At 44.1% G+C, this 24,517-nt stretch overlaps 1 protein-coding gene across 1 annotated transcript; it reads right to left on the reverse strand.

Annotated features, from left to right (window-relative positions):
* Window positions 1-530: 530 nt before the first annotated feature.
* On the reverse strand, window positions 531-20,053 carry LOC308164079 (lipase maturation factor 2-like; the record flags this gene model as incomplete). The annotated part of the gene is made up of 14 exons (XM_080538237.1): window positions 19,944-20,053; window positions 17,362-17,615; window positions 16,482-16,510; window positions 14,407-14,600; window positions 13,395-13,573; window positions 12,657-12,795; window positions 11,157-11,291; window positions 4,065-4,170; window positions 3,443-3,539; window positions 3,008-3,190; window positions 2,653-2,821; window positions 2,181-2,292; window positions 1,608-1,716; window positions 531-869 (listed from the first exon to the last, which is right to left on the reverse strand). Exons 1-14 carry the CDS (start codon window positions 20,035-20,037, stop codon window positions 531-533), a joined length of 2,139 nt encoding a protein of 712 aa, XP_080394363.1. The 5' UTR covers window positions 20,038-20,053.
* Window positions 20,054-24,517: the final 4,464 nt, after the last annotated feature.

The following is a 24,517-nucleotide window of genomic DNA, read 5'->3' on the forward strand; positions in this document are numbered from 1 at the left end:
GCACACCTTCAAATAATTATCCCGAAGGGCACGTCTGAGTACTCCTCACCAGCCTCACCTGAAAACACTAGAAGTGGCAGAGGCACAGAGAAAATCAAACGTTTTTGTAGAGATAGATTGAGAGGAAGAGAGAGAGCACGTGTGTGTGTGTGTGTGTGTGAGAGAGACAGAGCGTGAGAGAGAGTGTATATGTGTGTGTGTGTGTGTGTGTGTGTGTGTGTGTGTATGTATGTATGTGTGAGCGAGAGAGAGATTACATCATACAAATGTGTGTGTTGAGGACATATGAGAAGTGACGGAATAGCAAGGCCACAGTGGTGATGGTGGTGGTGGTGGCGGCGACCGTTTGGCAGTTAGTAAAAACACCTGAGATAGATTGGCATGTAACAGCCCCTCCTCCCCTCCTCTAACCCCCCCCCCCCCCCCCCCTCCCCTCCCCCTTCCATCCTGAGACATGCGCCGCCGACAACGCCATGTAACAAGAAGTTCCCGGTGGGGGGGGGGGGGGGGGGGCAGGACCCCCCATCACATCACTTCCTCTTCCTGGGGCTTCTGTCCGAATCCTGCCTCCTGTCCTCTGAGTTGTCCCTGTCGGCTTTGAGGGCCGGGGCGGGGGCGTTCTTCTCTGGGGGGGGGGCGGCCTGCTGCGCCTTGCTCTTCTTGGCCCTGGGTTCGGCCGGGAGGGGGGTCTTGGTTTTGCGGCCCCCCAGTGCACCGGAGATGAGGGTTTTCAGGAGGCAGATGACGGCTACGGTGGCCAGGAGGGACCACAGCACCAGAGGCCCAGGGACGGTCTGTACGTAGGCCCTCGCCTGCCTTAACGCCTGGGTCAGGTGGGAGTCAGGACTGGGCTGGACGGGGTACTTCTCCTGCACACAACCGAGCAACACACATACAGTCAGCTCACGTGGGTCTGTGTGTGTGTGTGTGTGTACATGTACACAGTTCATTTGTGTGTTTACGTCACACCCACCCACACGCACCCACGCACACAACAGAGTATACATACAGTCAGCTCGTGTGTGTGTGTGTGTGTGTACATGTACATGTACATGCGCACACACACGCACACACAGTTCATTTGTGTGTTTACGTCACATCCACCCACACGCATGCACACAACAGAGTTGCATATATACAGTCAAATCAATATAATATATAATAGAGAATGCGAAGGACGAAGACACAGTCATTTCATTTGAGTATCAATCGATATAACCACAAAGGGACCACATTCCAATCTCCATTGGTTACAAGGCTCTAAAGGTTGGTTAGTGTGTCTGATGAATCGGCTTTGCTACGCTTGGCCACACAGCGCATGCTGAATACCAATGACTTACTCACACACTCGCACACAAACACACACCCACACACAAACACACACCCACACACAAAGCTGTGCCATGTGCTGTAACTCAAAGACCACGAAGCAGTTTGTGATTGAAAGAGTTTTCTAAAAGATTACAATACAAAAAGTAATATAAGTACTACTGTAGTAGTACAAATGTCAATATAAACAAGAATATATACAGAACATTCTACATTCATTCTGTCCAGCAGACTCTGTATGAAATCCGATAATTCACTACTACTTCTTCTTCTCTGACCTTCAGTCCATGTTGACTCAGCATGCCCTCCAGAGCCGGGTGCCCCAACTGCACTGTGGGATAGAACTCCCCCACGTAGTCCCTGGTCCACCACTCCTCTGGGCTGGACCTGACAGGAGGACAGAACGTCAGACACCGTCTCCTCTGACACCATAAGGTGGGGAAAACAACTTTTTTTGTCGTGTGTTTTTTTTTTTGTAGATGGATTTCTGTTAAATATGAAATATTCTGCAAAAGAGCAGAACTATGCAGATTTTCTTTTTCTGAATACGAAACATCTCAAATGTGTGGAGGAGTGCCTGAATCATCATTCACTTTTATTTATGGATGGATTTATGATGACTGGTTCTCAGGGAAACAAAAAAAAACGTTTGTGGTCAGTTTGTGTCTTTTTTTTCTTTCTTTTTAAATGTATTTCTGTCATTTCAGAATTCAGAATTCTTCAGAATTCTTCTGAATACGAAACATCTCAAATGGGTGAAGGAGGGTCTGAATCTCCATTACTTTAATGTATGGATGAATGGATGACTATCCCTGCCTCTCTCCTCTACAGAGTCTGGGTGTAGTACTCACCCGTGGTCCGAGGTCTGGGTGAACCAGTACTCATAGAGGCTGGCTCTGATGTAGGTGGGCGGAGCCTGGCTAAAGGGGTACCTGGCCTCATCTGTCTGGATCAGACTAACCACTGGAACACACAGAGAGGGAAGGAATACACAGACGCACTCACATCAGTGTGTCACACAGGGGGGAAGGAATACACAGACGCACTCACATCAGTACTGTGTCACACAGGGGGGAAGGAATACACAGACGCACTCACATCAGTACTGTGTCACACGGGGGAAGGAATACACAGACGCACTCACATCAGTACTGTGTCACACGGGGGAAGGAATACACAGACGCACTCACATCAGTGTACAACAAATAATAACAAGACACAAAAAGACAGGCTTTTGGGGTTAGCCAAAGTCTTGAGCTGTTTTTTTTTAAGTGACAAAATGACAAAAACGCTCTGGTAGAGAACAGCGGTGATTGGACCTACCGTCCCTCTTGCCCTGCAGTAGGCGCTGGACTAGGCCCGTGAACCAGGGGCTCTGTTTCTGAGTTCCCTGGGCGGCCTGCCTCATCTGCCAGTCTAGCCGCGCCTGGTAGGGGGCCACTACGGGAGGGGCCGCACTCACGTCCCCTGGCTTGTACATGAACTCTATCTCCTAGGAGGGAGAGCAAAGGGGGGGGGGGGGGTCAAGAGTAGTTTGAGTACAATGAGTTTCTTTCATAACAAATAGTTTGACAAAAATATAAACCAAAATAAAAACCAGAAGGTCAGGGCATTTCACAAAAGTGTCTTCACGGTATCTCATTCTAAAACAGGAGGTATTTTGTCCCCGTCGTCTTACCGTCCAGGTGAGGTTGTCCATGCTGCCCTCTAGGACGACCTCCCGGCGTCCGTCCGCCTGGCCGAGCACGCTGTCGAGGGCGTAGGAACTGACCAGGTGGTAACGCTCCACCGCGCTGTACGCTCCCCTCACCTGTGGGAGGATCTTACTGCCCGACGCCTGCTCCAGAGACGTGAACGGGACCTGAGGAGACACAGACACAGACCAATCAGAGGGACTCTGGTAGTCTGTGTTGACACCAACCAACCAATGAGATTCACTATTACTGAAACCAGGTCTTTTTTAAAAAAAAAATATGTTAACACACTGTTATTATTAAAAAGTCTGACATATAATACTCCTTTTTATTTCCAATTTGTACTTTGTTGACGTCAAGAACGACCAATCAGATCAACCCCCCCCCCCCCCCCCCAGTGATTGACAGGTTCCACTCACCACACTGAGGGCGAACACAGCAGCTGCGGCAGAAGCAAAGACAGCCCATTGGAGGAGGGCCCAGAGCTTCCAGAAGCATCCTTTCACACACACACACCTGGGAGGAAACACAGGTTTGAGATCAGTAGCCCTGAACACCACACACATGCACACACACACACACACACACTCATAGGGCTTTCACACCGGCAAAGAACCGTGCCGGTTCGCGTTCGCGTTTGGGAACCTCCGAACGTTGGCGCTGTCTGGCGAACGAGCCCGCGTTCATACACTGGTGAACACTGGTAGGAACGTGGGCTCGTTCGCCAGACAGCGCCAACGTTCGGAGGTTTCCGAACGCGAACGCGAACCGGCACGGTTCTTTGCCGGTGTGAAAGCCCTAACACACACACAACACACACACACACAACACACACACGCACATACACACACAACACACACAACACACACACACACACACACACACACACACACACACACACACACACAACACAGACACACACAACACGGAAGTTCTGGGGTCAGCAAATGGGACAAATTGCGTAACTTCTTGCCTTTCCCTTAACATGGACAGCGGCAATACCACAGTGAAGAACTAAAAGATCCGTGGCTGCAGACTCACCCCAGCAAAGACCCCACCACTTCCCAGGTGAGAGAGAGCACGCCCACCCAGATACTAGGCAGGACCACCAGCTTCAGAACACCGTCAAACTCCAGCTGGGTGAAGGCTACCAAACACAACACACACACACAACGGTTTTCTATAAAATCACTTATCCTCACTATAAGGTAAAGCAATATTATAGATAGTTCCTACTGAGGTAAAGCAGTATTATATAGTTCCTACTGAGGTAAAGCAATATTATATAGTTCCTACTGAGGTAAAGCAATAGTTCCTTCTGAGGTAAAGCAATATTATAGATAGTTCCACTGTGAAGGTTAGGGTTAAGAGAAGAAGAGAAGGTTTCCACTGTGAATGTATTTGTTGTAGTTTTTTTTGTACTTTACATATTTTTCTTCTTTTTTTTTGTACTTTTGGCGAACTACTCAAAAACAAGCAGCGAGCTACCAAAGACAGAACTACTAAAAATAATGAAGTGAAAAGAACATGTATGATATATATTTATATACTGTATATATATGTATTTTACTTGTTTTTTCCCCCCCTTAGTATGATAGTATGATGTAGTATATAGTATAGTATAGTATGATATATTAGTATCATTCTAAGGAAAACAAATATGAAGTGAAAAAAAAGAACATAGTATACTATGTTCTTTTTTTTCACTTTATTATGTTTCTCCTTAGTATGATAGTATGATGTAGTATATAGTATAGTATAGTATGATATATTATTATCATTCTAAGGAAAATAATAATAAAGTGAAAAAAATAACATAGTATACGATGTTCTTGTTACGTCCGTAATGTGTTTGTGTGTGCGCGTTCTGTTTGTTTCCTGTGTTTTCCTCAGGTGATTGTCCTTCCTCCCTGCCTATTGCCATGGTGACGGCCTGATTGGGCACACCTGTTCTCAACCCTCAATCGAGGTGGAAGATAAAAGCCTGGGAGAGACACTCAGATGGCGCCAGTGGGCCATTCCATAACTTGAGAGTTGTGTGTGCGTGGTTAAAACTTTAAGTCTGTTACTATAGTCTGTTACTGTGTGTTCAGCTGTAGTATAGTTCTGTGTGTTTGTTACTAGTTAGCTTAAGCTACCACCATAGTGTGCTGTGTGTTGCTTGTTTGTTAGCTTAAGGCCAATGCACACAGCGTGCGATTTCTGTTGCACGTCAACATTCCATTTTGAAGTTTGAATGGAAGTCTATGAGAACATCGCATCTCAACACACACGGCCCCGATTTTAATCGCACGGCGAAAATTCGATTCCATTCATTTTGAATGGGACAAAGCACACGGCGTGCGAGTTTTGTTGCACTGTCAAATTTTGCAAATGTTGTAAAAGTTTGTGGTGCGATGGATTATTGCATCACAATGGGACAATTGGGAAAACTTCAACTGGTCTATCTAAATTAATTGAGTCACTCATAACGGGGAGAGAGACTGGAGCATACATTTTTGACTGTCTCCTTTTTTGAAAGAAGTTAAAGGCTGAAGGTCTGACCCAAAAGGTCTGATATAGTACATACACCTACGGTACATGAAGGGTTTAGTAAAAGTTCGTGAATGTATTAGTTTTATTAAAAAACAAAGATGAACCGGAAATTGTGTTGTATGACAGTGGTCTAGTCTATTGCAAACTAAAACTGTTACGTTAAAAGTGTCACTGATGTCAACGGTTACCGCTTGAAGTCGTGAGTTTAGAATGAGAAGGTTTCTATCTCCGTTTAGAATGAGAAGGTTTCTATCTCCGTTTAGAATGATAAGGTTCTATCTCCGTTTAGAATGATAAGGTTCTATCTCCGTTTAGAATGATACGGTTCTATCTCCGTTTAGAATGATACGGTTCTATCTCCGTTTAGAATGATAAGGTTCTATCTCCGTTTAGGGTAGTTCAGAGATATTGAGCGTCAACGTTTTTACATTCCATTATGTTTTGTGAGATGGAACCTTTGTATTTTATGAATTACTAACTCAAAAATGTCAACATAAGACAAGTCTGCTGGAAGAATCACCCAAAGAAGGGGAATGATAACAACGACGTACCGACACTACTTCCGTTCCGTCCACTAAAGTCTTCCATTCCTGTCTAACGATTTGGCTGTGTGTTTTGTGCGCTCCCTCTCCTGACATTTTACCAATACCCCTAAATCAGGGGACCCACATCACAATATGTCCAGTTGTATCTTGTAGAAATTGTGGAAGCAAGGCAAGCAATATTGGTAGAGCCTATTGTAATCAGCATGCCTGGTCCGACTACGTAACAATTGAGAATGGAATGTTGAGGTGCAACAGAAATTGCATCGCACGCCGTGTGCATTGGGATGCGATTTTTTATGATTTTCTCATAGACTTCAATGGTGTGAGTTGAAAATGGAATTTTGCGGCGCAACAAAAATCGCATCGCACGCCGTGTGCGTTGCAATGGAATGTTGTCGCGCAACAGAAATCGCACGCTGTGTGCATTGGCCTTTAAGCTACTGGTTGGTATCGTCATTGTGTGGCTATTACTTGTAGTGTGTGTGATTTTAACTCCTCCATGTAGAGGGAGTGTGTTTGTTAAGCCCAATGCACACGGCGTGCGATTTTGTCGCACCGCGAATTCGATTCCATTGTTTTGAATGAGACAATGCACACGGCGTGCGATGCGATATTGTCGCACGACAACATTCGATTCTCCATCGGTGGTGTGAATTGAGAATCGAATGTTGTCGTGCGACAAAATCGCACGCCGTGTGCATTGGCCTTTAGTGTTGTGTTTTGAGTCACTTTAAATAAATTGTTTCACTCTTGTTTAATTGTTAACTGTTTATTACTTGGCTGGCTTTCTAATTTACTTTATCCTTTATTAATATATTATATTCATTCGCTCTTCATTTTATAGAGTAGTTTTCAGTTAAAGTGTTTCATGGAAACCTGTTTTTGTTATCCTTATACAATCAATCTTATTGTATATTCTCACATCTCCTCTGGTTCCTGTCCCTCTGGTTTTATCTGATTGTTACACCCCATATCCCTAAACCTTATATGGGGTAGTAACAGGTCTTTTTTAGGGTTAGGGTCTTCACTTTATAATTTATAATAATTCCATAGTATGATATACTATTATCATTCTAAGGAATGATAATAATTTATCACTTTATTATTTTTTTAGCTTTTTATCATTCTATCATTCCATGATGGTATACTATGTTCTTTTTTCCCCCTTAGAATTATGATAGTATGATATAGTATATTATCATCATTCTAAAGGAAAAAAGAAAGTATACTATGTTCTTTTTTTATACTTTTTTTCACTTTATATATTTTTCCCTTAGAATGATAATAATGAATGAATGAATGAATGGTCTTTATTGTCATTGCTACAGTACAGGTACCAAACAACGACATTTAGGAGGGGTGGCTCCCCTGGTGTTAGGAAAGAAAAAAAGAAAAAAAACGTTTTACAAAATCACAAGAAGGGAAGGAGCTGGTTTACATAAATAAAGGCTATGTACACTGTACACTATACTATACTGTACAGATAGACGACTAGGGTTGTCATATTGCACAATAGTGTTATTGCACATTTATTTAAAGTGTCGCAGTTTGCAGGCTTGAAATGTACATATTTGTGCCTCAGCACTACACCTGATTTTTTCAGTCCAGCAGCTGCCATCAATCCGTCCAGACTGTCCATATATTATACTACATCATACTATCATCCTAAAAAAAAATGATAAAGTGAAAACCAATGAAAAAAAGAACATAGTATACTATTTTTTCCCTTAGTATGATAGTATGATGTAGTATATAGTATATACTATATAGTATTATACTATACTCACAAAAGGGTTAGCCTATCCTACGTTTCCCTTTATATCCTAGGTTTCTCTCTATATCCTAGGTTTCTCTTTATATCCTAGGTTTCTCTCTATATCCTAGGTTTCCCTTTATATCCTAGGGTTCTCTATATCCTAGGTTTCCCTATCATTGGTTTCTCTTCATATCCTAGGCGTCTCTCTATATCCTAGGTTTCCCTTTATATCCTAGGTTTCCCTTTATATCCTCGGTTTCCCTTTATATCCTCGGTTTCCCTTTATATCCTCGGTTTCCCTTTATATCCTAGGTTTCCCTCTCTATCCTAGGTTTCCTTTTATATCCTAGGTTTCCCTATCCTAGGTTTCCCTTTATATCCTAGGTTTCCCTATCATTGGTTTCTCTTTATATCCTAGGTTTCTCTCTATATCATAGGTTTCCTTATCCTAGGTTTCCCTTTATATCCTAGGTTTCTCTCTATATCCTAGGTTACCACAGAGAGAAGATTGAGGAATGCTTCCTGAGCAACGACTCCAGGCGGGTGTGGCAGGGGGTTCAGCACATGACAAACTTCAGAGCCAACAGGCTCACAGCCGCGGAGGACAACCCCCTGCTGGCAGAAAAGCTGAACTCCTTCTACGCCCGGTTCGACGAGGGGCGAACGGAGGTAACCACAACACAAAAACCACTCTCTCCAGCTCTCAGCAGCCTCACCCTCACAGAGCATGAAGTGAGACGCGTGCTGAAGGCGGTGGACCCCAGGAAAGCCTCAGGGCCGGATGGCGTCCTGGGACGGGTGCTGAGGGACTGCGCCGAGCAGCTGGCCGGGGTTTTCACCAACATCTTCAACCAGTCCCTGTCCCAGGCCACCATCCCACCCTGCCTGAAAACCTCAACTATCATCCCAGTCCCGAAGAAAAGCACGGTGAGCTGCCTAAACGACTACCGCCCGGTGGCACTCACACCAATCATCATGAAGTGCTTCGAGAAACTAGTCCGGGCCCACATAGTCACACGCCTCCCGCCCAACCTGGATCCATACCAGTTCGCCTACAGAGCCCACAGGTCCACAGAGGACGCCATTGCGACGACTCTCCACTCCACTCTATCCCACCTGGAGAGGGGAAACAGCTACGCGAGACTGCTCTTTGTGGACTTCAGCTCTGCCTTCAACACCATCCTTCCAGACAGGCTAGTGACCAAACTACTAGACCTGGGACTATCACACTCTATATGTGCATGGATCAAGGACTTCCTGTCTGACCGCCCCCAGAGGGTGCGGGTGGGCTCCCACACCTCCACAGCCCTCAGACTCAGCACTGGGTCCCCCCAGGGCTGCGTGCTAAGCCCCATCCTCTACAACCTCTACACCTACGACTTCACCCCCGTCCACCCCAGCAACTCCATCGTAAAGTTTGCAGACGACACCACCGTGGTGGGCTGCATCTCGGGGGGGGACGAGGCGGCGTACAGGGATGAGGTGGAGCAGCTGGGCAAGCTGTGCAAGGTTAACAACCTGCTGCTGAACCAGTCAAAGACCCAGGAAATCATCGTGGACTTCAGGAGGAAAAAATCTGAGGTCCAGCCCCTGCTCGTCGATGGAGGGAGCGTGGAGAGAGTCTCAACCCTCCGATTCCTGGGGGTGCACATACAGGATGACCTGTCCTGGAAAACCAACACAGCAGCCATCATCAAGAAGGCACAACAGCGGCTCTACTTCCTGAGAGTCCTCAGGAAAAACCACATCGGACAGGAGATGCTTGTGACCTTCTACCGCTGCGCAGTGGAGAGCATCCTCACCTACTGCATCTGCGTGTGGTTCTCCAGCTGCACAGCCGCAGAGAGGAATGCGCTACAGAGAGTCGTGAGATCGGCCCAGAAGATCACCGGCGCCCCCCTCCCCTCTCTGGAAGAGCTGTACAACACACGCTGCCTCAGGAAGGCCTCCAAGATCTCCAGAGACCCATCCCACCCTGGGAACGAACACTTTGCTCGGCTGCCCTCGGACAGGCGGTTCAGGACCATGTTCGCAAGGACAAACAGACTGAAGCTCAGCTTCTACCCCAGGGCCATTCAGGCCCTGAACACAGCAAAGACCTAGGTTCTAGGCCCTGGACAATGTAGACAATTTGATGGCAGCTACTAGATTGAAATCAAGTGCAATACTGAAACACAACTGTGAACATTTCAAACCTGCAAACTGCGACACTTTAAATGAATGTGCAATAACACTATGTGCAATATGACAACCCTCGGGTACATAAGGTTCAGAGATAGGAAATGTTAGAATAGGTATAGCATAGCATAGAGTACAGCACAGTGTTTTATTTGTATAGTATAGTATAGTGGATAGTGTACATAGCCTTTATTTATGTAAACCAGCTCTTTTCCCTTCTTGTTTTTAGTTTTTTTTCCTAGCACCAGGGGAGCCCCCCCTCCCAAATGTCGTTGTTTGGTACCTGTACTATATCAATGACAATACAGACCATTCATTCATTCATTCATATCCTAGGTTTCCCTTTATATCCTAGGTTTCTCTCTATATCCTAGGTTTCTCTTTATATCCTAGGTTTCCTTTTATATGCTAGGTTTCCCTTTATATCCTAGGTTTCCCTTTATATCCTAGGTTTCCCTTTATATCCTAGGTTTCTCTCTTTTTTTTAAATCATTTTTATCATTCTATCATTCTATACTATAATATAATGTATTATTATCATTCTAAGGAAAATAATAATAAGGTGGAAAAAAAGATCATACTATGTTATTAGGTTTCTCTCTTTTTTTAAAATCATTTTTTATCATTCTATGATCATTCTATAGTATAATATGATATATTATTATCATTCTAAGGAAAAAAATAATAAAGTGAAAAAGATTTTTAAAAAGATCATAGTATACTATGTTCTTTTTTTCATTTTTTTCACAATTATTTTTTTTAAATCATTTTTACCATTCTATGATCATTCTATAGTATAATATGATATATTATTATCATTCTAAGGAAAAAAAGAATAAAGTGAAAAAAAAGAAAAAAAAGATCATAGTATACTATGTTCTTTTTTAATTCTTTTTTTCAGTATTCTATTTGATCATTTTTATCATTCTATGATCATTCTATAGATTATAATCTATAATATTGTTCACTTAATTAATATTTCCTACTGTGGTAAAGCAATATTATAGATAGTTCCTACTGAGGTAAAGCAACATTATATAGTTCCTACTGAGGAAAAGCAATATTATAGATAGTTCCTACTGAGGAAAAGCATACACCGACACAGGTTCAGTAACCTACCGATTTTGGAAGACACAGTCTTGGCCTCCCAGTCGATCTCCAGCTGGAAGAGAGTCTTGGTGGCGTAGATGATCAGGACCCACACACCCAGCGCAACCAGCCACTTCAATACTGTGATGAGAGTTTGGCCCCAGGCTGATGAGGAAAAGAACCATTTTGTTAGATTCCACTGAAACGGTTTACATGTTATGCTTAAACTACGTTGTGCTTAGTGTGCTTAGTGTGTGTGTGTGTGTGTGTGTAACCTAGGATATAAAGGGAAACCTAGGATATAAAGGGAAACCTAGGATATAGAGAGAAACCTAGGATATAAAGAGAAACCTAGGATATAAAGAGAAACCTAGGATATAAAGGGAAACCTAGGATATAGAGAGAAACCTAGCATATAAAGGGAAACCTAGGATATGAAGGGAAACCTAGGATATAAAGAGAAACCTAGGATAGGGAAACCTAGGATATAAAGAGAAACCTAGGATAGGGAAACCTAGGATATAAAGGGAAACCTAGGATATAGATAGAAACCTAGGATATAAAGGGAAACCTAGGATATAAAGGGAAACCTATGATATAGAGAGAAACCTAGACTGTAGTGTCTTCTGTTTAAACAGGATGACACCTGGCAGAGCCAGGGGAGGTCAGGTCAGAGCGTCCTGCCCTGGATGAGTGAGTGAACCACAGCTCGCCGCCTCCCCCTCTAAAACCACGCCATCACGGCTCAAAGACGCCCGTCTGAACCACAACATTGGAATGCATGCGCATGGACACACCTGTTTGCTACCATTCCTAATCCCATTACCATGCATTACAATGAGCCCGGCCTCCGATTATTTCTACCTCCACAAGCCTCCCCTGCTGTACATGCACAGTAGGCTACTGTGTCCCAATATGTGGTGTGTACCAGTATTTATATCTGCTGTTGAAAGTCAACTTAATAAAGCCATACTTTCTCTCCTCTCTCTCTTCATACGAACTAGCAGTTTACCCAGACTCTGCTGCAGTTGCTGGAACCTACGACTCACCCAATGTAGAGTCTATTGGGATTATTAAGAAGCCTCTACATTCAAGTTGAAACTTTGTTTGCTCCCAATTAACAATCCCCTTCCTGTTCCCTTATATCCCCAATCTTCATTCATCCCAACCACCAGGGGGGAATGACCACAAGGAACAATCTAATTAACATAAAATAGGGAATATAGACTTAAAAGCAAATGTTATCATAATTAAATTAAAGCAATCAATATCATAAATCAATAATTCAAAATCAATATTAGAAGATAAACATAAATAACATGTAGGACTAAAATGGCTCCTACACCATACTTTCTCTCCTCTCTCTTCATACGAACTAGCAGTTTACCCAGACTCTGCTGCAGTGGTGAGTGTGTAATCATAATATGCCGTTAAAAGGGAGAAAAAAAAATGGGCTTGCAGAAGCGCTAATCTTATCCGTGTTTGAATGTGAGATGGGAAACGTTGCGTAACAGGAGGATGAGGTCATACTCTTGGCTCTCCTCTTCTTGCCGTGGCCCAGCCAGGCGTTGACGTGGTCGTCGTCCAGGAGGGAGAAGCTGAGCGCCACCGTGAGGAGCTGGAGGACGCCGGCGTTGCCTGTTAGCATGACGCTAGCCAGGTGCAGCAGCTGGGTAATAACAGGACAGTAGTACAGGGACACAGGGAGAAGGTAATTACTGTATTGTATTCATGACAAAGAAGGGGAAAACTGAAAAGTGTCTTTACAATGTGTGTCTACACCACTCCGCCCTGGCGCACGCAACACACAGCGCGCACACACACAGCTCGGAGCGGCAAATGAGATATAATACAACACTGTTGAATAGCATTCATGCACCATACACAATCGTGTATTCCAATTTCCATTCCAAGCAGACACATGCAGTGTTCAGGGTCAGGGATAGTATGGAAGTGGTGATAATGCTGCACATTATCAAACACATCATTTCAATCATGCAAGAATCAAAACTTTTTGTTCTCGTCTCTATTCTTGTATAATAATATGCATCATAGCGGTGGCAATCATGCTCCATTCAAAACCCCATGATCTGATTGATTTTTACACTCACACACTCACACTCTCACATTCTCACACACTCACACACACACACACACACACTCACACCCACACCCACACACCACACACTCACACTCACACTCACACCCACACCCACACCCACACCCACACCCACACTCACACTCACACTCACACTCACACTCACACACCTGTACATAGAAGGCGTCCAGTCTGAGACAACGTATGGGGGCGAAAAACAGGACAGGCATCGCCATCTCTTGGACAAGCACCCCCACGGTCCCCAGGCTCAGGAGCCAATCAGGGAGCTGGTGGGCTGACCAGGCCAGGGGGGAGGGGCTGGCCTGGGTCTGGAGCAGCTGACTCAGCGCTGGGGAGACAGGAGGGTGGAGGAGGAGGGTGGTGGAGGAGGAGGAGGAAGAAGGGGGCGTTAAATGTCGGGTTAAATCTAGCACTATACATTCATGTACAGAGCCAGTATACACATACAGTATATACATTCATGTATAGTGGGGTCAACGCTGTGAGAGAGACAGACACTAAACGCTATCCACCATCCCTCCATGAAAGTCACCATTCACTCTCAATATCATGATATTCCATTCTTACTTCTTCAGTTAAAAAAGAAAAAGAAAAAAGAAGTTGTGTTGTAGGTGTTATTGGCCTGGGGGGTATTGCATCAACGTCGCTAAAGGAAAATCTAAATTTATTTTGATAAATCTTGCGAGACTTAGCAAAATAAGCCTGGATTTTCCTTTAGCGACGTGGATGGAACACCCCCCCTAGTCTTGAAGGGTTCGTCTGTTTCATCTGTAAAAAAACTAATCAACCCCAGTAGATATTCTACTATAACTATATCTACTACAGTATACAGGGTTCCCACACGTTCTGAAACATCAAATTCAAGGACTTTCAAGACTCAATTCCCTCAAATTCAAGGACCCAACACAGCATAGTTTGAGACGGAACTAGTTGACGAGTTAAGTAAAACATTTTTTGAGAGAGAGAGAGAGGAATTCAAGCACTTTCAATGGCCCATGTGTATTTTCAAAAACGTTTAAGACCTTGATTTCTTTTTCTCAAATTAACTTCACCACATATTCTACTCTATCTATATCTACTACAGCATATCTGTACTACTTGTTGGTGGTCATCGTGGCACAGTGGTGTGTTGTATTTAGGGGGGGGGGGGGTCTCCCTCACCGGTGAGCCCCCACCAGCTGGGGCAGCGGCTGGCCAGCTTGGCCGCCCCGGAGCCGAAGGTGAGGCGGAAGAGCAGCCAGCGCGCCAGCCAGAAGGTCACGCCGTCGTGGTGGCGGAAGGCGGAGCGCCACCGCAGGAGGTTGAGAGGAGCGATGAGCACCGTCAGGAAGCCCGCCTCCAGCAGCAGACTGTCCCTGACAGGGGGGGGGGGGGGGGGGAAGACATGACTAATCCATACCAGACTCAGATGACGCAGAACGGCGGCAGAATGATTTTGTACCGATATTTATCTTTTAATTTATTATTTGACCTTTATTTAACCAGATAAAATCAGTTGAGAACAAATTCTCATTTTCAATGATGATCTGGCCAAGAGGCCCCGGCAAGAATAAAAACAAACATATATTATAAACAGAAATACTCAGGGTCAACATAAAACAATACATACAATACATGAGAACGGCAAAAACAGTGAAGATAACATAAATAAAAACAAATAGAAACATAGTCAACTAACCTATGTGTGAAAAGAGAGCGGGGGTGTGTGTGTGTGTGTGTGTGTGTGTGTGTGTGTGTGTGTGTGTGTGTGGGGTGGGGGGAGGGCAATCAGCAGAAACAGTCAACAGTCAACAGTCAACTATGACCTGCTGAAGTTATGTTTTTGTAAAAGAAAAGATACAAATTTATCTGATATCCTCCTAACAACCCCTACCCTACCCTACCCCACCCCGCGGGTGGCGCTTCAAAGAACTTACAAAAGGTTAAAATCTGTCATGTAATTAAAATGTAATTTACAATCCAGATAAATCAACTATTCTCCCCCCCCCCCCCCCACCATCATTTCAGTCAAGTAGGGTTTCGGTTTCACTGGGAATCCTCATGTATTCACATCATCTGTTAGCGGAACTAATGACTTTGCCCTTTTCAGAATAAACGAGGCGTTGTGGGGAGAAGTCTCGTTAGGCTCCGGGGGCGTCGAGACGGGGTAACTACAGGGTAGCTGGGCCTCCAGGCCTGGGGATAGGGCTGCATTTCATTCCAGAAAGTTCTTTCCTCTCCCCTCTGCCATCGTTCACTCCCCTTCGCAGACCAACTGACAGTTAGTAGACCAACTGACGGTTAGCAGACCAACTGACAAGTATGCAGCGGTAGGTTCCCCTCGTTTCTCCTGTGTTTCTTACACCTTATGTAGGGTCACGAAATTCCCGCAAGTTTGGGAGACTTTCCGATCAATTCCCAAGTTTTCCAAAGTGAAAAGCAGAAAAGCGTATATGCTCCCAGGCCTAAGGCCTCAATCACTCAGCAGCACTGCTGCTCTTTACCTGCCAAAAGTCTAGACACACCCATGCCTTCTGTCAGATGAAAACACTGTAGACACTATACCAATAACAATTGCAGCTGCTATGGAAACCTGAGCCACATTTCAACGTCTTGGTAAACAACACTCGTATATCATCACGTTGAAGCGACTGCTATGCTCAATTATCTAGAACGAATTCAAAACCAAAAGTCAATCACGCAGAAGCCATATCGCTGGTATTATACAATGACGTCATTGTAAAGCCTGCTTTACAGACGCATAATCCCCCGGTAATCAAACTGTATGATGTTTGTGATTGATAAAAGACACAGGAACACCTGTTATGCTCGCCAGTTTAAACAGAACAGGTGTGCTGAGCTTCAGGTTCATAAACAGAGACAGAGCACTTAAACAGCAGGTGAAGCGGTGAGAATTTGACTAGCAAATGCTGTCAGTAAACGAGAAGGATGTCTAATAGCCTGTCAAACACTGAGCTCATCCATCTGGATGGATTAAAACATTATTTCGATAAGAGAAATGTGACGGCACACACAGTTCAAATGTGCGTGACCACTGTGCTCCGAACAGGTGCGTTGACCAAAATGTAACACATCATTACCGGAAAACGAAAATAAACGCAGCACACTTGAATGCATTTAGCCATAACACATCAGAGGACAGTGGTCAATGAGTTTCAAAGTTTCAGAGCGTTCTATAATAATAATAATAATAATACCATACCATCAATTGAGCCAGTGCAGAACAGAGAACTTACCACTGGAAATGCAGAAACTCTTGACCCACCTGTCAAAAGAATAAGAGAAAGAGAAATTAGCACTAAAGCTCAAATAAAAAGCCAAGGATTGGAACCTACAGTAGCAATACAACATCTAAAAAAATACTAGTTTTAGGCCTCTCTCTACCCAATGATTAAACTTCAAAATGCACATGTGCACACATACAGACACACAGAGACACATACATACATACAGACAGACAGACAGACAGACACACACACACAGACACATTATATGTATGTGTCTGTGTGTGAATGTCTGTGTCTGTCTGTCTGTATGTGTCTCTGTGTGTCTGTATGTGTGCACATGTGCATTTTGAAGTTTAAAGTTTAAGTTTAATGTATGACAGACACATGCATACAGACAGACACAGACAGACACAGACATTCACACACAGACACATACATATATTATAGACAGACACAGACAGACAGACCGACACAGACATACACACACACACACACACACACACACACACACACATGCACACAGACAGACACAGACAGACAGACAGACAGACACAGACATTCACACACAGACACATACATATAGACAGACACATGCATACAGACAGACACAGACAGACAGACACAGACATTCACACACAGACACATACATATAGACAGACACAGACAGACAGACAGACACAGACATACACAGACATACACACACACACACACACACACACATATACATACAGACACATGCACACAGACAGACACAGACAGACAGACAGACAGACAGACACAGACATTCACACACAGACACATACATATAGACAGACACATGCACACAGACAGACACAGACAGACACACACACACACACACACACACACACACACACACACACACACACACCTGCCAGAGGGACAGGTAGAGGGCCCAGAGGCCTAGGAACACCAGGCTGTCCCTGAGGGGCTCCAGCAGGGCAGCTCCCAGGGCCAACAGCGCCCCCAGGAGGCAGAGGAGCTCCATGGCCTGCTGGGTGTCCAGCCCCAGGCGGGGGCCCAGCCACACCAGGGAGGGGGAGGCCTGGAGCTGCTCCCACACGGGCCCGTCCACACGGGGCTGCGCCGCACGCACCGGCAGGACCCCCTCGTTACCATAGAGACCTGGACACAGACAAAGAGCAGGGAGAGGATAAACTAAACAACCAGTCAGAGAGATGGAGAGTGTGTGTGTGTGTGTGTGTGTGTGTGTGTGTGTGTGTGTGTGTGTGTGTGTGTGTGTGTGTGTGTGTGTGTGTGTGTGTGTGTGTGTGTGTGTTGGGGGGAGAGGGGAGGGAGGGAGGGGGGGGGTGGTGGTGTATGTTCTCATTGAGAATAGGGTCAGTGGGGGGTCACTGAATCTACTGGGGGGTCACTGAATGTACTGTAACAACAGTGTCTATGCTGCAGTGACAATAAGGCAAAGAAGGTCATGTGTACACAAAACGAGGATACATCTTTTTTTTCTTTTTCATCTGATCCACAGACAACATGAAGGAGAAAGGTAGGGTTTTAAAACTGATGACAGGGAAATGTTAACACAAAACAAAACAAATGTCAAAGACCTCTTTGGTATCTGGGAGTAGCATAACACACCCCCCACTCATACCGATACAGTTGATCCAAGATTGTCACTGTGTAAACGACGGCTGAATGGAACGTCTGTCATTTGAAGGAATGCTAGGCAACAAGAGCTCCTTCTTACAGTGAATCACACCAGTGTAAACTACCCTCTCGTCTTCTACCATGTCATTATCAAAATGTCAGACAGACAGAGCGGTGTGGTAAGGAGTTGCACTTCCACATTGCTGCTGGCACACACATGCAGAACAGGCCAACTGGAAGAGTGTGTGTTCAGATTTGGCCCACAAAGCAAACAGCAATATAAAGCGATGACACACAGACACCTCATTGTGCTCTCTGATGACTCACTCGATACTTGAGTCCATTTCCTTTGGCTCAAACCTGACCAATAAGGATTATGTCAACTTGAACAAATGTGAACAAACCAACTGGCAGGGAGGGCGGGGGATGACAGTCAATCAATCTTTTAATATGACTCTGATTGGACCTCTTCAACAAGTGGAATACTGTAAAGTCATTCATCGTTAAGAGGCTTCAAAAATAGTATCCACTGTCAGTGGCTTTCAGACAATGAATCACAAACGATTCTCAATACCAACACTGGTGGTCTCTGAATAAAATCCCCTAATGTATTTGGTTGAATTAAATAAGAGTGAGTTGAAGCAGGGCCCTCTCAATCCTGACACAAGTGAAGAGTAATAATGCCACATGCTACTTCTTTCTCTAGTCTCAGGCCCGTGCTTTGATTGGCTGCTGCTTCTTACAACTGTATCGTATCCAAGTCATATGGTGGGACTGATGACGGGTCATTCCGACTGCAGTGCACAGTCAGCCCAGGACCAACCTCCAGAGGATTAGAGTTTCGCGGAGAAGGGAGGGGGGGAAGTCAGGGGAACATCATCGTTATAGTACTATTCCTGACGTTGCTGTTGGTGCAAACGTCGATGTGTAAGACTGACGTGTAACAGTAGGCTGTGATTGACAACATAGACTCGCAATTCTCCGATCAAACGGGATCAATGATCACACGTTTATGATTCCCATCCTCCCGATTTGACATCGTTGTGTCAGTTTGCAACAATGTCGTGAGTTTAGAATTAAAAGGCTCTATTTCCGTCCAGGGTAGTTCAGAGATATTGAGCGTCAACGTTTTTACATTCCATTATGTTTTGTGAGATGGAACCTTTGTATTTTATTAATTACTAACTCAAAAATGTCAACATTTAAAAAATAACACCACACAGGCATTAATGAACACCTAATGGATCAGATTATGTAAAAAAAAACTCAATTTTGACAAAAATGGAGATAGAACCTTAAGTTATAATTCTAACGTCACGAACATCGTTGTGTCAGTTTGCAACAATGTGGCAGGAGGAGGACCGAAACGAAAGCATGGATCAGGAAGTTTCTCTTTGGAGGAGTAGTAGACTAAGAAGGTGCCTGCTGGATTTATGTTTGTTCACCACTTCCAGACCGTTTAAGCATGACCTTAAACGACCCCACCATGACTACATAGCTTTAAAAAATGAAAATAAAATAACACACGTCAGTGGATGAATATGTTGAGAGCGATGTTTAAAGTTCATTTGTTCACGTTAAATGTCCATTGTACTGCGTCTATGGCTTGGCTGAAGTTCTAACACACAGTTGCGGCCGCATAATCGCAACGGGATACGATGAATGAAGCACGCCAAATAGTTTGGAGAGGTGGGATGAGATCCACCACCCGTGTCCAACCCCAGTGACCAGTCACGTCGAGGGGGCTCCGTGATCCACCAGGGTGGTCTGCAGTCATTCTAACTACAGCTGGTGAACTAGTGGACACGACACACTTCAGATGCACACGTTAAAACAGGAATCGGTTACCTGGTATCTGGACGTAGAGAGACGCAAAAGCGCACATGTATATCACTGCCATACTCCACAAAAACATATGTCGCGGTAGTTTGATTTCCCCCATTGTTTAAGGCTGTGCGTGTCACTGTCTACTGAACCTTGAAAAAAAGAAAATGTGTGAAACTAATGCTCTATTTCGACAGAAGAGGTGGAAGGGTGTCCTCATGGAAAATGCGGTGGATGTTTCTGACGGCTGCAGGCGTGGTTTCGGCGCGTCCATGCGCGCGCATGCGTACATGTGTCTTCAATAGTGCGCCCCTATCTAGGCGCGTTCGTTTGAAATCAAAGTACACAACTTTAATTCTCGTGATCTAAATCGGTCCTACGGGAATTACAAGCCGTTGACGGGCATGGGTTCGGTGTCGTGTTAATTAAAATAAGAGCGAAGAGAAGGGTTAAACGTTAGTTTGTCTCCGGGCAACCGGGCAGTCTAGACAGAGCGAGGTCATGTCAGGTCATGTCAGGACAAGCCAGGATTCTAAGCCCAGCCTCAAATACCTGTAAAAAATATTTAGGCTAGATATTTCCTCTGAAATGCTGCATAGACCCCATTTACACGACGGTATTTACAAAATATAGACAGTATTTTCTGAAATTGTTTCAACATGTTTTTTGTCAACAAAACATTTACACATTTTAAATACCAAAACAAAAAACATGGCCTTCATACATGAATACAAATATTATAATACACACATATTTACAGTTATTGCTACAGATTAATATCAGGTAGTCAAAGGAGCAGGATTAAAAAATAAAAATAAAACACACCCAACAGCCAGCTTCACGGAGGTACACCCTGGAACTCCTTCTCAATATGATCAGAGGGGTTGCCATATTTTGAAAAATGTAGCTGTAGACCCACGCAGTGTGTATCTAATCTTTTCTAGTTTGATCAAATGAAGAACATCTCTGAGTCAAGCCTCGTGGGATGGAGAGGATGACATCCAACTAAGTAGTATCAGTCCATCTTTGATAGGCCTAACATTTAAATCAAAGGATGGTCAAAATCAATGAACTTGTACACTTCACATTGTGGAGGATTCAATGCTAAGAAAATCAATATGTATGATCTTTTCTCACTCCCAGATCTTAAATAATGTTAGCATTTACACCTTAGGAGCAGACTCAAAGAGTGTCATCCTTTAAGTACTTGGGTATGTGGGTGGATGAAAGGCTCTTTCAGAGTGCATATTAAGAACCTAGTAATGAAACTGAAGGTTATGCATGATGCATGCTGCCTCTTCTACACTTCGCTGCCTAGACTCTATCACAGAAGAGTGCAATTGCTACTGCTAAAATGGATTTCGTAATAATGTATCTGTTGTCCTTTGTCTGTTTTTATTATGCTTTATTCTCCAGTATTGTAACCTTGTATTGTATAATGTAACCTTGTACTGATGTGCTATCTTTTCTCCCTTTGAAAAATAGATTTTAATCTCAAAGGACCTCATGGTTAAATAAAGATTAAATAAAAAAGTAGATTGTATTGCACACTGACCCTTTGTTTGTGTTTACCTCTTGCATGCCTTCAAATAAACTCACGTAGGAGAACGGAATTAAACAAATGTATTGTTTATTGTGTTATGCAAAACAAATAATTTCAAACGTCATCGGTTAACTCTGTGACCCAGGAGTGATAAGCTGATAGTCTGGAGAAGACTGCAGGCTTGTCCACGTCACAGGTCTGGCTGCCCCACGCAGCCACACCAAACAGGAAGTAGTCCCCGTGTTTCTGGCACAGCAGAGGAGCACCTGGGTCCGTCTGTCACAGGAAATGGAAGGGAGAAACAAAGAAACAAAGATAGATGGGAGGAAAACTAAACACTCATACAACATACTATATGTGAACTGATTTGTCTAACTAACTCGAGTCACAATTTCCAATAGGACTTCTTTCTGGGGCTAATAATCACACTCAACATCTCGTGACGTTAGAATTATAAGGTTCTATCTCCAGTTTTGTCAAAATTGAGTTTTTGACATAATCTGATCCATTAGGTGTTTATTAATGCCTGTGTGGTGTTATTTTTAAAATGTTGACATTTTTTAGTTAGTAATTCATAAAATACAAAGGTTCCATCTCACAAAACATAATGGAATGTAAAAACGTTGACGCTCAATATCTCTGAACTACCCTAAACGGAGATAGAACCTTATAATTCTAAGCTCACGATCTGATGTTTCCTGCTACTCTTTTTATTTTTTACTTATTCACTGTATTTGCAGGACAAAACTGTTCTCAATAGTGTATTGATTTCTTCCCCTCCCACACACACACACGCATGGTTCTAACAGCATGGTCTCTCATGCCAGCCATGGTGAAAATGAAAGGTCAATATGAAAGTGACCCCATCCTACCATGCAGGAGACGCTGCCTGCCGGGTCAGTGCAGAGGTGGGTGTCTTTGAGCAGGTTGTCTCCCCAGCGCTCCCCGCAGGCGGTCCGGTTGACCAGCCCGAGCCTGCCCTGATGCAAGGTGTCCAGACTGACGTTCACTGCAGCGAGAAGCCACATGGACAGGACACAGGACAGACAACATTTATTATTTAACTCGGAGGTCCCTTGAGATTAAAATCTATTTTTCGAGGGCGACCTGGCCAAGAAAGCACACCAGTACAGATACAAGTTACAACATTGGCGAATAAAACACAATAAATAACAGACGAGATGATTATATTTAAAAAAACATCTTAGGAGTAGCAATCGCCCATTTCTGGTGACACAATTTCCAATCAGAGCTTTGAACTCTCTCAGGGAGACAAGGTTATTAATCTTTAGTGTATTCTGGAGGTTATTCCATGGCTAGGGTGCAAAATAAGCACACTGAGGTACTTTGTGTTATTGAAGAGAGGAGCTTTGCAAGTAAGGAATGTAAGAATGTCACTGTACCGTCATGACCGACGATGTCACATCGCCTATATGGAGCAGACTGCCATAACTGCGAAAGTAATGCTTCTAGACCAAATTTACCTCAGATGAGACCCTCCATTTCATTTTATAATGGCTTGAGACCTCATTTAACAGTTACCCGCTTCGTCATCTACAGCATCTAGCCGTTGGGATATTTCCACCGGGGCTGATGAAACACCTCAGACAGCGGACATTACGTGGACACTTTCCATACCTGGGATAAGTGATGCTGAACCAGGTAAGGACACTCAAGGCTGATTTATAAGAGGGGTGCTCCGGTGAGTCATGATGGTGAGTCACCCATCTCAAATGAGATTAGATTTCAACCTTTTTGTCATTGCACAGAGTACGACGACATGTATTTTTCACTCTGGGCACAGGGTCAGCCATCGTCAGAGCCCCATTGTCAGGAGCAATTAGGGGGTGCAGTGCCTTGCAGTGTAGTGTCGGAGCTCGGACAATGTCAGCTAACAGGGGTTCAATTGAACCTCTATTAGAGAATAAGTGGTCCGTCGCAGAACCTATAACTAGGATAAGTATAGGCTGTTTGCAGTATTAACATGAGCATACTTCCTCCTATTCTCATCATCAAACTACCGTTTGTCATCAGAATACACGTGTAGAGCTTTACATAAAGGGGCCTTTACACACCGTAGGGCCGACCAGAACCCTACAATAGCATTGTCCTTTCTAATAATACATTAGTTATATAGCGCTTTTCTAGACACTCAGACGCTTTACAAACTGAAAAGATCGAGTAGTAATAATAAATAAATAAAAAAGAAACAGAAGAGAGTATAGGGGCCTAATTGAGGTAGTGCTGGGGACACATGGGAAGGGGAGGGGGAGAGGGTTAACTGGTGAAGGCGAGCTTGAAGAGGTGGGTTTTGAGGGCCTGTTTAAATGTTGGGAGGGTGTTGGCAGCAGTTTCTAGCAGCTAATGGTGGATGGACACGTAACCAGGCCAGCCCAGTAGAGCTGAGTTCAGCTCGGTTGGGTTGGCTTCTGTAGTGTGACTGAACGAGGGTTGTGCTTACTGAACCCCTGGGTTGCCGTGCTGGATCCCCAGCCTGTAGTCACGCAGGACCAGCTGTCGTCAAGCCTCACGTCCTCGTCGTCAGGGAAGCAGACTGGGCGCACGGTGCTGCCTGGGAACGGAGGCAGAGAGAGACAGTCGCCGATCAGGTCTTACATCATACACATTACTGTACACCTGCAGGATGTATCAGAGATACCCTTATCTATCTTGAGAAATGCCACAAGCCAAAACCTCGAGCATTGGCTTGTTTTCGGGTTTTTTAATTAAATAAAAATAATTCTATGATGAGTGGCCCACTCTCTGGAAACTGGGTTTATGAGAGAAAAGGGGGATACATTTAGAATCCGGACAACTGGAACAAGCTCTTTCGGTTACATTTGTTTTGTGCAATGGAGTATGCTGTGCCTGCCTTTTCAACCATAAAAAGGTTCAACTATAAAAATAAAAATAAACAGTTAACTCAGTTCTACAGCGAGACACTTTCTCTTTAAGAAATTATTGAACCTTGAAGTGAGGACCAGCACCCTTGTAATATTTTAATTACTAATTAAAGTATTAATTAATAAATTAGTCTTCTATTTAAAAAAGAAGA

This window comes from Nansenia antarctica (assembly GCF_963989245.1).
Source record: "Nansenia antarctica genome assembly, chromosome: 8".
In the NCBI taxonomy this organism is placed as follows: Eukaryota; Metazoa; Chordata; class Actinopteri; order Argentiniformes; family Microstomatidae; genus Nansenia; species Nansenia antarctica.